At 44.7% G+C, this 14,424-nt stretch overlaps 1 protein-coding gene across 1 annotated transcript in view; it reads left to right on the plus strand.

Moving 5' to 3' along the window:
* The window catches only part of RABIF (RAB interacting factor), a 32,450-nt gene extending 18,562 nt beyond the window's left edge, over positions 1 to 13,888 (plus strand). Inside the window, exon 2 of the mRNA XM_085600341.1 lies at positions 11,586 to 13,888. Within this exon, the coding sequence (XP_085456467.1) occupies positions 11,586 to 11,831 (246 nt within the window). The 3' untranslated portion in view covers positions 11,832 to 13,888. The remainder of the gene's footprint in view (positions 1 to 11,585) is intronic.
* Positions 13,889 to 14,424: the final 536 nt, after the last annotated feature.

Here is a 14,424-nt window from a genome sequence, read left to right on the forward strand (position 1 = left end):
TTAACATAAAGAGTGTTCCCCATAAATTGTAGCTCATTTCCCCCAATTTATTCTTTTCACTCCATCCGATCCTTACCACCAGTGCAGCTGCGTATATTGCAGCAATGTTTAGTTTAGCTTTGGGAGACTTGAACTGGTTGCTGAGTTGGGTGAGATGCACGATGCGTGGCCACCATTATTTTGCATTTAAAAAAATAGTATTGGCATAGCCAATAGGTAGGCATCATGGACAACGAGAGGGGTGGAAGAAAGCACGGACAACGGGAGGGGGGTAAAGAAGGTACAGACAATGGAAGGACGGGCGGGGTTAAAGAAAGCACGGACAACGGGAGTGTGGAAGGGCTTGGTTGTAAAGAAGGCACATCAAAAAACAACAAAGCCAGTGTACAATAATATGAAACAGGGGGCACTCTAGTCAATGCAATACATTGATCCAACGAGCAAAGAGCCTCAGATTCCCTGTGAACCGTTATGTTCATAGGAAGCAAGTTTGGCCACTATGGAGCAATACCCAGTGGGTATGAAAAAAGCCCTCACTCACCAACCTGGTTGGTGACATGCTTCATCATTGGGCTTCCACTGGGACGACCGAATGTCATCCCAGTGTGCTGCGACGCCAGGTTACTGCGGAGCTGGGTTGGTTGTGTGGGGAAAGTGAATTTAAAATGTCCAATCAAGTCAAAAAGAAACTTTATTAATTTTGCTTAAATGGAAAGGAGTAAAAAGGAGTGAGGGTCAAAAAAATAAAAGACCTGGTTCACTCCGTGGCGGTCAACATGTTTCTGCCTCATGGAGTGTTAATCGGGCATTCGTCAGGACCAGAGGGGGATGTGCGCAGCCCCGGTGGTGTGAACTCGCTAAGGTCCACCCAACCGTGGGCTGATGTGTGAAAAAACAAAAAGACACTGAATAGTGTGAACTCCGCCAAGTAAAGTAATTAATTATGGGGAGAGGAACGAGTTTACTAGAGAGGCCAGTCCGTTAGAAGCCTCATGGATCCCGGGAGGGGGGTGGGAGCAAAATGGCACACCGCCCTTGCTGCTCTCCACCCGCGATATGCCTAAACAGCCTCTTGCTGCCGGGTCCGTAAAGAAGGCACCACAGACTAAATGTAAACAAAGCATGTCGTGCCTGTAGTAAGAGAAACTCGATAAATAAAATAGTACTAACAGACTTAAGAAGAACTACTGTGTAACAACCAAAGTAAAAGGGCCAGTCGCCATCGGAGGTTACAAATAAAGACAAGGCGGGACTAACAAGCCAATTTACGAATAAGAAGCCAGCATTTAGGAAGGGCAATGACACAAGCCAATGGCAAATGTGGGCGGGCTCCTATTCCCTACTTCACTACAACAAGTCTCGCAGAGCAGCGCATGCGCACTGACTCTAGGCTCGACCCAAAAACAGGAATGGCCACATGCCTCCTGATCCCAAAAGAATCGATAAACCAGGAATGACCATATGTTTCTTGTTCCTAGAGAGATGGATAAACAACCCTTAATAGTTTTGTATAGTGCAAACCAACTACAACTGGGCGCCCAAGTGTCCCTCACTTAGAAGTGAAAAGTAGGGAACAAATCTTAAACAAGAATTAGTAAAACAAACCGGTATGGGTTTAATGTGCTAGCGCATTCAGAGTTGTCACATTAGAATGAGACCCATGGAATGGGGATAACAGGAATGGATAGAGATGACTATTAACTGTGAAGTAGTTCCTCAAGCAGTTAAGTGCAAGCACTTGAGTGTAAGCAGAATGATATACACAAACAGCCAGAAGCAATAGGTGAGTGATGAATGCTGCACTAGGCTGAGTCAAGATTTTTTTTTTCTATTTTTTTTTTTTTTAATCAAGTTTTGTACAATCAAATACGCAAGAAGCAAAAAGTGGTAATCTCAGTATACTGGTTTCATAGCACGAAGTATATGTGTTGTATATATTCACTTTAATGCACAGTTTACAGTTACAGCAGGGCTGACCCAAGACTTGATTGGCAAAGTCTAGAGCCAAATGCTGAAAGAGGCTGGTAAAAGAAAGCTAGCTGAAAGGGCAGACCCAAAGCCCACTCTTTACTTTTAGTAATAGGTTTGTTTGACAGCTGCGCTTTCAAAACCCAGGACTAAAAATACGTGAAGGACTAATTAGTATCGACATTAATTCTGTTTCATCATAGGAATTGATGTCATAACGTTATCTTTTGTCCGTTATTCGGAATTGATTTGTGATTCAGTCATAACTAAGGCACAAACTTTTGCATGGATAGTATTCATGGTAGTAAACGGATTATGTACAATATAGATTTTGATATATATATATATATATCCACCACCAGTCCCGCCTCTTAAAAGAACGGGTCCGACACATGCTATTGGACCACTGCAGGTAAGATTTATTTGCCACCAGTACAGCAGGTAAGTACTAAAACACCTGGCAGGCGCGTTTCGGCGAATGCCTTAATCATTGCCAGCATTGTGTTTTAAAACAGGTTCAAAATGTCCAGGAACTTTGCTTACTGTTTGATAGTTCTTCAATCTCTGTCGATGGTAAACGCAAAGTATGCTGGTAACTGGAGTCCCGCAGTCCATATTGTCCCACGCACTGTGTGAGTCAAACAGTCCCACATCGCGAACTTTGGTTAAGTAACCAGTATATATATATCACACGTGAATGTCTATCTGCTTGTCACAGCAAACCAGAAAATGTCTATAATGAAAAATGAGCCAAAAAAGAATGTATGTGTGTATAAATATTGTCGTACGTGCCTTGCATTAAAATACAAACTAAGAAATGCTCCAACATTGCTTTAAGAAGTTGTTTTCTTAAGATGATGTTCTTTGTATTTCGGGTTCACCAAGCTAAGATGATGTGTCAACAGCACCTCTTTATGATACATTCAAAAAAGTGTGCCATGGGATGAGTTTAGTTTTCGATTCATGGATTCCCAGACGCTTGAGATTGTTTGTTTTGTGTTAGTGCTCTGAAGCAACCCCAGTTGTGCTGGCACCATAAAGAAAGCAAACTAGAAATTGTCAGAGGTAAATATGTGTAAACATTTGAAAGTAAACTTGATGTTTTGAAAGTGTTTACTTAACTCTTTAGGAATAAAAAGAATGTGTGAATCAACAGTTGTAAAGTCTAACTAGGCATCATGACAATTAAGACATCACAGTCGAAAGCTGAAGAGACTCCAGCAACTATGTCAGAAACACATAAGGTTCAGGGTGTGGACAAACATGTTGTAGGGTTGGAGTAACATACTTAACACCTCTTCTTCTTTTCTTTTTTTTTTTTTTTGTTTTTATTGAACATTTTTACAATGTTGACAACAAAAGAACAACCAACAAAACCTGCCAGTTTGCATTATAGTACAATCACAGATAGTATGCTTTTAGGTGTCATACATAAAAAGGAGGAATTGTGGTGGTCAACATGTCAATTGTACAGTAGGCAACGCTTGCAGTGTCGTTGGATGTGGGAGATCCAGGGCCCACTACACGAGGCACCAGCGCCTGCAACAAGCAATCATACAGGACCGCACAGGCACTACACAAAGCTATTCTAGTTGCAGAAGCGCCACACAAGCTCATGGGAGGAAATAAGAAATCTACTCACTCTATGCACCGCTCCCACAGCCCAACCCCCCCAGTTAGATCAGTCAGGCAAACCACCCTCTTCTGCCTCCAAGCTTTGTCGTTCCCGAGCCCAATTCACAAATGGATCCCAAATATCACGAGGACGCGATGCAGAAGGTAGCAGCTCCCAGAACGTGGTGAGCTGCGTATGACAATATGTGACATCCGCCAGCCAGCTCTTCACCGTGGGCACCCTACGTCTACCCCAATGTATCGCCACTTGTCGTTTAGCGAACAATAGGAGCAGCGCATGCAGCTTACAGGATTTCGGCAGGGTATCTCTGACATATCCCAGTATCCCAAGCATAGGGGACGGGGCGTCCGAACGACCCACTATCTGGTTTGTCAAATTGAACACTTGAGACCAATAACTTTCCAACTCCGGGCAGGACCACGCTATGTGAAGAAAAGAGGCCGATGCATGCCCACACCTCCAACACTCATCCGTCTCCCGAAGCCCCATTTTTCTCAGGCTGATGGGGGTTCTATAGAACCTATGCAGGTATTTAAAGTGTATTAGACGTAACTTATAGTTGGGTGAGAGCTCAGTAAATGTGCAGATATGTGCAGATATTTATATAGCGCAAATCACTAACCGGTCTCTAAGCGCTTGCTTAGGGAACCCATCCTGGTATTCCCCTGTGAGATAACCCTGCAGGGCATCCACACGGTGAAAGCCAGGCATCCCGCCACGAGGGGCCATTGTGGAGATTAAGCAAGCTATTGCCCAGAGTCGCAGAGTGTGAACCCATGAATCGAGTATTCACTGGAGCGAGAATTATCGAGTCCATGGACAATTTATGGACTCAAGACCCAGCCGAGCCGGGAATTGAACCCTGGTCCCGGGCTGACCTCTGCTTCCAGGTCTGCCTACTCTAACCAGTGAGCCACACTTCTCCACTAAGCTGCCCACAGCAGAATTCCTATTGCTCTTCAGAGATCGCGGGCTGGAGCTCTTCGTTCCAATATTGTAGGGACTTAGGCGTTACCACCGGCGCCATGTTTTGCATTTGACGATATATACGAGTGACCAGCTTACGGGGGGACAGGGAACCCAACACCACCTCCAAAGCTGTAAAGGTCGGCGGTGCATCAGGGAAGTCCCCACTCAATGCTCGGCAGGCTGCTCTCAGTTTATTATACAAAAAGAGTTCGGAGAAGGGCACCGTTTCGCCCTCCACAGGCACCGGGGGGGACATGAACTTGCCCTCAGGGAAAAGATCGGCAAAAGTACGAAGATGTAGCTTCTCAACAAGGCGCCTCTCCACTCCATCTGCCAAACATGGCAGCATCGGGTTATGTGCCAGTGGGATCGAGGGGGCATACATCAGTGGAACCCCAGCCCTTTTACGCAACCCCTCCCACACCCATTGCAAGGCCCCCGCCGTGTCCACATCCACTCTGGGGCGCCTCGCCGCGGCGCATATCGCCACATTCAGGGGGAGGGGCGCCACAGCGTCTCGCTCCACCGCCACGTGCAGCTGGAAGGGAGTAGGATGGGTCCAAAAATGCAGGAATTGAGCCTGGGCACAAAGGGCATATAGCCTCATATCTGGGGCTCCCAGGCCGCCCTGTTTCAAAGGCAGCGTCAAAATATCCCAAGCCACTCTAGCCTGTCCGCCCACCCACACCAGCGACACCAGATGGGATCTCAGGGTGGCAAAAAAATGCGACGTAAGTGGAATGGGTATATTGACAAATAGATAGAGGAACTTGGGTAGTACAATCATCTTAGTCAGCGCAATCCTCCCCGTGAGGGACAGCGGCAGGGAAGTCCAGAGCCTCACTTTCTCACCTGGCCACACCATCGCCCTGCCAAAGTTAAGAGTCCAGATTGCCTGGAGGTCACGACTTATCCAAACCCACAAATATTTGACCTCGTCAGCCTCCCAACGTAAGGGGTATTCGGAGGACACCGCTGTGGTACCATCGGTCAGGGGGAATATCACTGACTTTGACCAATTTACGGAGATTCCCGCAAGACCTTCAAAGCGGACAAACTCCCGCAATATGGGATCCAAATTGTCTGCGGGATTGATAAGATACAGAGTCACATCGTCTGCGTACAGCGATATAAACATACTTAACACCTTGACAGGTTTCCACCATGAACTTGGATGCTACAGTGGATCAATTTACTGAGGAAAAGGTTCGGCAGATGAGTAGTGTCCTTCCTATGTCCAATTTTAAAGATATGTAGTTTGTGAAAGGTGGACAGTTGTAATTATGCTTTGCAGGGGCATTTTTAATCCCTTCACTGCAATGTGTAAGTGTCCAAAACCTTATTCCAATGTGAGGCTATTGAGAGTTTCTCTGGGAACTTACATTTGTATGCAAGTATTGACCTTGGCGTTGACTGCGGGTTGTAATGGGGTGTGTAATGACGGAATCTGAACAGTGAGTACAGTGAGAAATTGATATGCTGTGCCAAGGCCCTAGGAAGCAAAAGACATACAATTGTTTCTGGTCCAGGCTTAGAAGTTCGGGCTGGACTGTTCCCATGAGGCACAGGGTCAAGACTGATTTCCATATGGCCAGGTCTAAACTGGGGTGGCATGTTGAGCGAAAGAATGATGGATTTAACCCATATCTCTTGACTGGGGGTGAATGTTTGATTTGTTCTGCATTCCGTCCATCAATTGTCTTGTGCCAGGGCCCTAAGCATGATTGCAGGTGATGTAAGTGGGCAAAAGATCGATGTGATATCTTTAAATTTGTGACAAAATGTATTTACAGTACATTTATGCTCTGTTGTACGTCCACCACATTTGCCTAATGCCCCCTGACAGGTCACATCTCCTCCAGCACATAAGTGTTCAATTTTTCCTCCGTTTACTGGGGTCAAATACCACCTATATAAAATTGTTGTCTCTGTTTTGATCACAGGCTGATTATCTATTAATATGTGCCGTGGAACGTCAGTTCTGGAATCGTCTTCTATGGACCTAGTTTTCGTGGCAAGGCCAAGGCGGGCACTCGGCGGCACAGCTCCTCGACTGCAGCAGCCCACAGTGGCGATAGCAATGGGTTTTGTATCAAGGCAGATCCGGGCACTCAGCGGCACAGCTCCTCAGCTGCAGCGGCCCACAACGGCTACAACAATGGATTCCGTAGCAAGGCAAATGCGGGCACTCAGCGGCACAGCTCTTCTGCTGTAGCGGCTCACAATGGCGATAGCAATAGTTTCCGTAGCAAGTCAAATGCGGGCACTCAGCGGCACAGCTCCTCAGCTGCAGCGGCCCACAATGGCGATAGCAATAGTTTCCGTAGCAAGTCAAATGCGGCGTTCCCCACAGTAGAACTAGAGACCCTGGATTTCTCGACAGAGGCCTCACCTGCAAGTAGGATTCCCTTCGAGAGGAATCCGGGCTGCTGACGAATGAAGTCTAATGTCCCTGACACTTCAGCAGGAGGCAAGCTGAAATCAGGCCCTTGGGTAGTTGCTTCAGTAGATGGATGGCATTTTCAAAGTCCTTTCCCTCTTGTTACACGGACAGAGGTTTGCCTTCGCATCCCGAAGTTACACACCTCAACGGGGTTTCAGCTCAGATCATTATACCCCAAAAGTCTTTGTTCTTGAGAAAGTCACAAATCACTCGACCCGGCCAGAACCAGTTTATTGTCGACTTGGGTCACTTTATTTACGAGGCGGCATTCTCCCTTTCAGGGAGAGGGGGCCCACCATCAGACGCCCAGTGGGAGGTGGAGCCATCCTTCACCTTGCCAGGCACAGCCCTGCTCAGATCAAAGGGGTCACCCCTCCCCATACTTCAATTACAGATTCCTCCATTCGACCCAGGTCGGCCTCAGCCTGCCCTGGCCCTCTAAACCAGACGGCCAATACACATACCAAGAAAACACACAGGAAGGTTTAGACAAAAAGATACCTGCTTTCCAAAAGTGGTAGTTGCACATTCGGAATACAATCACCACTACCAGATGTGCGTTACTATTTGAAGCTCAAGCATACCAAATTCGACTTTCTTAACATGTTCCTTGGCACAACTAAGACTATACTAGTTCATACAGTTAATTTATAATACGGAGCATTCGCGCTGTTACAATGAATGGCAGTGGCACAGCGCACAGAGCGTCTAACGCCAGCAACCACGAAGGAGACAAAAAGTGACAAAAAATAGAAGGGAGATCTACGCCAATGGTGCCAGGTCTAACACCGCCCACCACTCCCCAGTTTACCATAGGGGGCCACTGTAGAAGTGACTGCGTGACAAAGTGCTAATACTTGTGTGAGCCTCGACGGCGACCCCCATATGTCCGTATCCGTGATTCAGAAGCTAGGTGGGGCTGCCGGTACGGAGTTTTCCTTAAGAAAATTGAAGCAGGGTCAAGCCATCAAGACCTGACCCTGACCAACCCAGAGAAAGCTGTAGGACTTTGCCCCATCCCTGGGCTTCATTCGGGAGCAAGGAGATCAACCCTGTTCCCTGTTGAGGGGAAATTGAACTTAACTCGTCGACAGAAGCTGGGAGCCCATCTGATCAATGCTGAGGCCAGCAGCGCCGCTCGGAAGGGAGAGCCTGCTGCGTGCTGCAGCGTGTACTGTAAGCAGCCTGACTCTCAGAACAGGACTAGAGCTGCAATTACCTGTGGACGGGGCACCTTCTGAAATGCTGAATGCTTCCGTTGTCATATTCCCACTCACTTGAAATCCAGGTTCCGCAGTAACAGAGTTAGTCCTCAAAACTCCATAATTAACAAGTGTTGGCAATTAGCTTTTAGAGTAAAGGAGGTAGCAAATAGGGAGAAAGGAAAGTTCATAGAGACATAACTGCTCTCAGCAGGGCATACGGCACAATCCCCTCCAGTCTCTGGATAATCATTCATTGTCGTCACGCTCTCTTCAAGAGCCAAAACACAAAAGAAAAGGTAAGTACCTTTTAAACATATAAAGTTACTAAGTGATGTCACCCCAAGTCCCTTCCCTCTTTGCACCCGAGGCTCACTCACAAAGCCGTTAATAATCCAGGATTCCTAATATTTCCTTTGTCCAAGAACAGGAAAGGTGATTGGCAAAATCCAGTGCTGCAGAAGAACGCCATTGGGATGAAGAATCACAGAGAAACAGAAAATGAGTAATCCAGAGCAGGCAAAGCAGTACTTTCTCCCTGATAGCATCAGTAAAGCCAAGTGTCAGGGAAATGCCGCGCGTGATCTTTATAGACCGCGCCTCACAGACATCGGCCACATAACACGCTTTCCTGAGCTTTCGCTTTCACCCCAGAGCATACACGGAAGCCCACCAGTACCTTTCGAGTTAAACAAGTCTATAAAGGACTGTCCTAAGTTATTGGTAGTAAAAAACAGGATTGCAGGGTAGTATTGTAATGGGAGAGGAGGGAAAGCACCTAGGAGGTTATACCATCTGCCACAAAAAATGCCAGGTTACCACCACATTGAGAAACCAGTGTAGTACAGGTAGCGCATAAAGCGCGAGTTGTGACATCTATGCTGTTGGAGCGGGCGAGACATGAAACAGGCCTGTCGGGCCCTGGGGGACTCACTGGTGAAGCTGTTACAGCCGTGTAACACTAAAGGCCCCTGGGTCTGATTGAAGATAAGAGGAGTGCAGGAGTGTCCCTTTTATAGAACGGTTTCCCGCACCCACCCAAAGGTGGCATGCTTCATCATAGGGTAACTTCCTTGCTATGCGAATCTGGTCACAAAGCGGGCTACAACCCCCTCACTGAGAGGTAGGAGCTCAGGGATGTTTTAAGTATGTGATGAGAGGCTTACTAAAACCTGTAGATGAGCAGGGTGTGGCAGCGGCTGTGCAAAAGTTTGTGAAGGTGAATGTGAGTGTGACGATTCACTCCAACCACTAGTTCAGTATACCTTTTTATAGATGTGTATGTCTCTGTTAATTATTAAGAGGCATACCTCACATATTTGGCCCTGAAGAAAGCCAAAGAATCCATGCATACTTGTGGAGTCCTACCAGAGTGCAATGCACATATCTATTTAAGGGCAATACCAGATAATCCAAACCTGCCTCTCTGGAGTTTTAGTCTGTTTCTCTTGTTGGTCGAAGTCAGATTGGAGGTCAGGAGTAATTGGTTTTGTTTGATGTAACCTGAAGTTGATGTGTAACTTACAATTACTCTTTAGAAAACTTTGCAGGAGAATGGTAAATTGGATATCGGATGAAAGTTAGTCGACATTTGTATATCAGCAGTGGGTTTCTTAAACTTTCTTTAGGAGCGGAGAGAGTATCGCTTTTAAGAGTTGGTTAAAACTATGGCACTGAAAGTGAAAAGTTAATCAGAGTGGTCATGTCTGACAGGAAATGAAAGATGTGTTTCATGCCTGAAACTGGGCACTTATTTGTAGATTTATTAGACACTTTGCTCTTTGAGTTAATTTGGTTATTTCCCCCTCCAAGATTGGAATAAAGGTGTAAACCAACAAGTGCGGTGAGTTAACATGAAGGGTTTGGTAGGCAAAGGATTGAGAACTCAAGCATGTCTTCGCAGGTCGGTGTTTTTGAGCATGGTATTTTCTTTTCTTTTTTCTTTTTTTTTACTTTACACCATCACAGTTCACTTCATAGTTCAGTCACATAACCGCAAGCACAACATAAGTAATATAAAAGATCTATTCTATTGTGTATATAGGAAACATAAGCACTGCTTCTCGCCCAAAAGGCAATGAATGTAAAGCAAATTAGATTAACATATTATAAATGATAAAGAAGATGGGGCCAGATGTACTAAAAGTCAGTTGGCAAAAAGGAGTCTCCAGTTGTGCTCCGACTTTTTTGCTAATGGATTCAGATTTTGCAAAGCGACCTATGTACAAATAGGTCATGTCACAAAATCGCCATTTGCAGGGGTCGCAGCCTCACTAATGTATAATAATTTGCCAAATTGCAATTTCCGACCTCCCTCTAATTGGCTACAAATACAGCGATGGTAGCCTGCAATAGGTAGTCGGGTACCATCCCTGTTTGCATTCCCAAGTCTACTTCTTTTTTTTGTTTTTTTTAAGCAACCCTTCTTCCTTAAGGGAAAAGGTGTTGGTATCAAAAGTAAGTATTCAACTTGAGGAAACATGAAGGGGAGCAGGCAGTGGTTCCCTGGACCATAACCTGCCCCTCCAGAGGCTCCCAACTCAGTTCCCAAAGGGGAACCATTCTCCTTGGCGCCTCCTTTGAGATCTCTGTAACTTTTCAGTGATCTGCAACCGAACTTGCAGTTGCAATTCATTGATACATTGCATACCGATTCACAATTCGAAAAGAACACTTCTTTCAAATTGTGATTTGGTATGAGTCGCTAAACCTATTTTAAGCGTTTGAAAAACTTTTCAGAATGGTAAAATGGGTTTTGTACATTTAAAACAATACATTTTGTGGCCGAGTGATTTTGCAAATTGCAGTGTTTGCAGTCACACAATCCTTTCATGCATCTGGCTTGTAACTATTTAGTATTTTCTCCTGGCTGTACATATTTCTCAGACATGAAATACATGAACCCTGGGTCATACAATTATTAGGGCAGCAGGTGCCCCGGCAACACAGTAGTTTAGTGCATGTACTAATTCCCTCCAATCTTGCAAGTCTGCAAATTGCTTTTATTCAATCCTAGAGGTACTCATGGAAATTTCTTCAGCAAGGGTCCGTTCATTCGTGTACTTCAGCCAGCACACAGTATTGGGCTTCACTTCAAGTACAACATTACCCATAGGGCACCTTCTTGTACAAAGGGGGCTTTTTTATGTTTGTTTTTCAAATTTGACTCATTAGGCATGCCTACCGGTAGACATTTGCCGGTCATTGAAAGGTGACTCCTGACCATAAGTGTCCTTAAGCAGTGCACGATCTGGTGTTAAACTTAACATTTTATTATGTTACTGTAGCATTGTGACTAACTCAAGTGTTTTATGATAGTATATAATGGGAAAAATGCTTACCTCTTAAATTGTTTTCTACTTTGCAGCTTTTTCTTCCATCTATGAGGAAGAAGACTGCATTGGGGGATGGCAGTTCCCCAGATGGAGACGTTCTTGAGGATCATTGGCTGGTGGACGATATGTACACATTTGAAAATGTTGGGTTTACGAAGGATGTTGGCAAAATAAAATTCCTCATCTGTGCAGACTGTGAAATAGGACCAATCGGATGGCATTGCCTGGATGATAAGAAGACCTTCTATGTAGCTGTGGAGCGTGTGAAGCATGAGTAGAAAGAACTGTGAGGGCTAAGGAGGGACACAACCCCTTCGAGGGTGCTATAAAGGAGCCGTGTGACAACTGTACTCATGGAGGAAGAACGGCCCTGCACTTAACAGTTCACTGAGACTCCTAATGTAAAGCTGTTTGTTTGGCTATTGTTGTATGCAGTATTTATTGATGGATTCCTTGTAACTCGAGAGCTCTGATGATGTAACAAGTTATACTTCCTGTTGTCAACTAGCTCGGTATTGACAGCCCCTGGGGTGTTGTAGCTTACAGGGCTGCAGTAGTCCCATTGTATGCACATTACCTCCCTTATTAATGAACACCATTGTGGACATTATCCTGGGATAACTTATCACCCCTGAAAATGGTGGGTCAGTTATCCAATAATTACACCTGCAATAGTTTTCACTGGTGCTATTGCAATGTACACACAGATATTTAAAATAAAGTCAGGTGGTACAAGAGCCTAATGTTTACCGGGGGAATCGGGGTTTTTAGTAATGAATATTGGGATATTAGTGGGAGAAAGGGAAAGAAAACTGGAGAGTCCGGCAGCGAATGTGGGTAGAATGACCGAAAGAAGGGAGTTATTCTAGGGATGTTTTGAAGGCATAATTGGGGAAACAAGACTGGGTAGCAAGCGTTTATCACTGAGCAATCTGCTACTGATTATATAACATTCTGATGTATGTTCTTCTAATGATTTCTCACATCTTTTGAGCTAGTTATACTAACATATCTACTTGATTCCTATCAACACTTTGAGATGAAATGATGGTAAGTCACTGCGCATGAACTTGCACTCGTGTTCTGGAAGGGGGATGGAAGGGTAGGTCTTAGAAGGAACACCTGAGCAGCCTCTGAGGGTGGTATTACAGGCACTATGCAGAGCTACAATCAGAGGGTTCAACATTTGTCTATTGGCAGGAGAATGCGCATGTTCATTCAGAACAGGGTTTTTCCACTTCTGCCACTGCAATATAGTTTCCCATCAATGGTGGAAGCTCGACTCTTGGTTCCCTGGGGGTGTCACTGGGCCTTAACTGAATGTCGGTGAGCCTAGGATTGTGGGGATAATTTATCCATTTTAACCGTGAATTTAATTTTTAATGCATCCATACAAGCTGAATAACTAGGAGCCAGATTATGCAGAATACAGAAATCCATTTGAAACTACTCCCTGTGTGCTAGGGAAGTGTGTTTTCAGAATTGGACGAGGTGCTGTCTGAGGGAATCGGGAGAGAAAGCGCAGGGCTTCACTAAAATCCCACTCTGAATACACCTCTATCTGCTTATCCCTTGACTCTTCAGTCATAAACTGGTGACACATGCAGTGCACTTTTCCAGTCTTGAAGGAGCTGTATTAAGCAATACTATTTTTATCTTGTAAAACAGCAATGAAACATCCACAGACGGACTCATCCAGAGACATGACAGGCATGTTGGTATAATTTGCACACAAAGTTCCTTTATTAGTTCAGATGCACAGGTGCCTGTGGTCCCGCAGGTTGTTTATAATGTCGAGTTAATATCCAAGAAGCTTTTATGTGGTTGTGTTACAGACCTATTTCATTTAGGGAGCTAGTCTGTTTCATTTGGCGTATCTTCAAGGGCTTAATTATTTAGAAATTCATTTTCTTACAATTGTAATTTTACGTTATACAGCCAATAAATTTACCTCCAGTCTCGGTTTAGAACCGTTCTTTTACCCTATTCTAAATATAACTGTGCACCACCACCACAAAAAAAGGTTTCTTGAATTTTAAATCGCAATCCAGCATCATCCAAGAACATCGCAGTGAAGTACATTACTGTTTGTTTTTTATTTGCATTGGTCTTATCCTCACTGAGACCAACCATGATATTGTCTTTGTGAAGAGGCATTTGGATATGGTTGTACTACTTGTATTTATTATGTGTCAGCCTTTTGATAACATTCTCATACTTTGAATCGTATTACGTGGTAGCGACATCTCTCCTATGTAGCGACATCTCTCCTATCAACTGAAATAAATTTTCAACTGGAAATGTTCTCTTGGGAATAAAGGTCGGTCCTATTTTACTTTTCCACATAGAGTGGCTTTTATCCAGAAAAATGATTTGCCTACAGAGAAGGAAAAAGTTGGTGCATTTTGGATACATGTGGCCTGCAGGTGCAAGTGAAAACCTGGCTTTAAAATAAAATGTCTAGTAACTTTTATCTGTAGGTGAAGAGTCTAACACAGTCACTGCTAGTCAAATAATATGACTTTGATATTTAGAACCTCGCTTCCTGTTAGATGGCTCTGGTGAATTACAGGCTCGGCCCCGAAATCCAGTCTTAGGTTCTATAGAATATTCTGTAGTTTCAGGGTTCTGATTCCTTGGCCTCCCCCCCCCCCCCCCACCCCCCGACGCCAAGGACTCAGTAAATGTGCCAATCAGAAAATGAGTTGGACTGTACCCATACACAACCCACTGAGGAATGTTTGCATTAAATGTGTTTCAGCTATCGGTTCACTCCATGAGACATGACCGCTCGGTTAGTGAGACACAAAAGCCTTTTTTGTAACTGCACAACACACTCAAGGATCACTAAAAAACAGAATGTCATTGTAA

Source organism: Triturus cristatus, chromosome 1_2, assembly GCF_964204655.1.
Source record: "Triturus cristatus chromosome 1_2, aTriCri1.1, whole genome shotgun sequence".
Taxonomy (NCBI): Eukaryota; Metazoa; Chordata; class Amphibia; order Caudata; family Salamandridae; genus Triturus; species Triturus cristatus.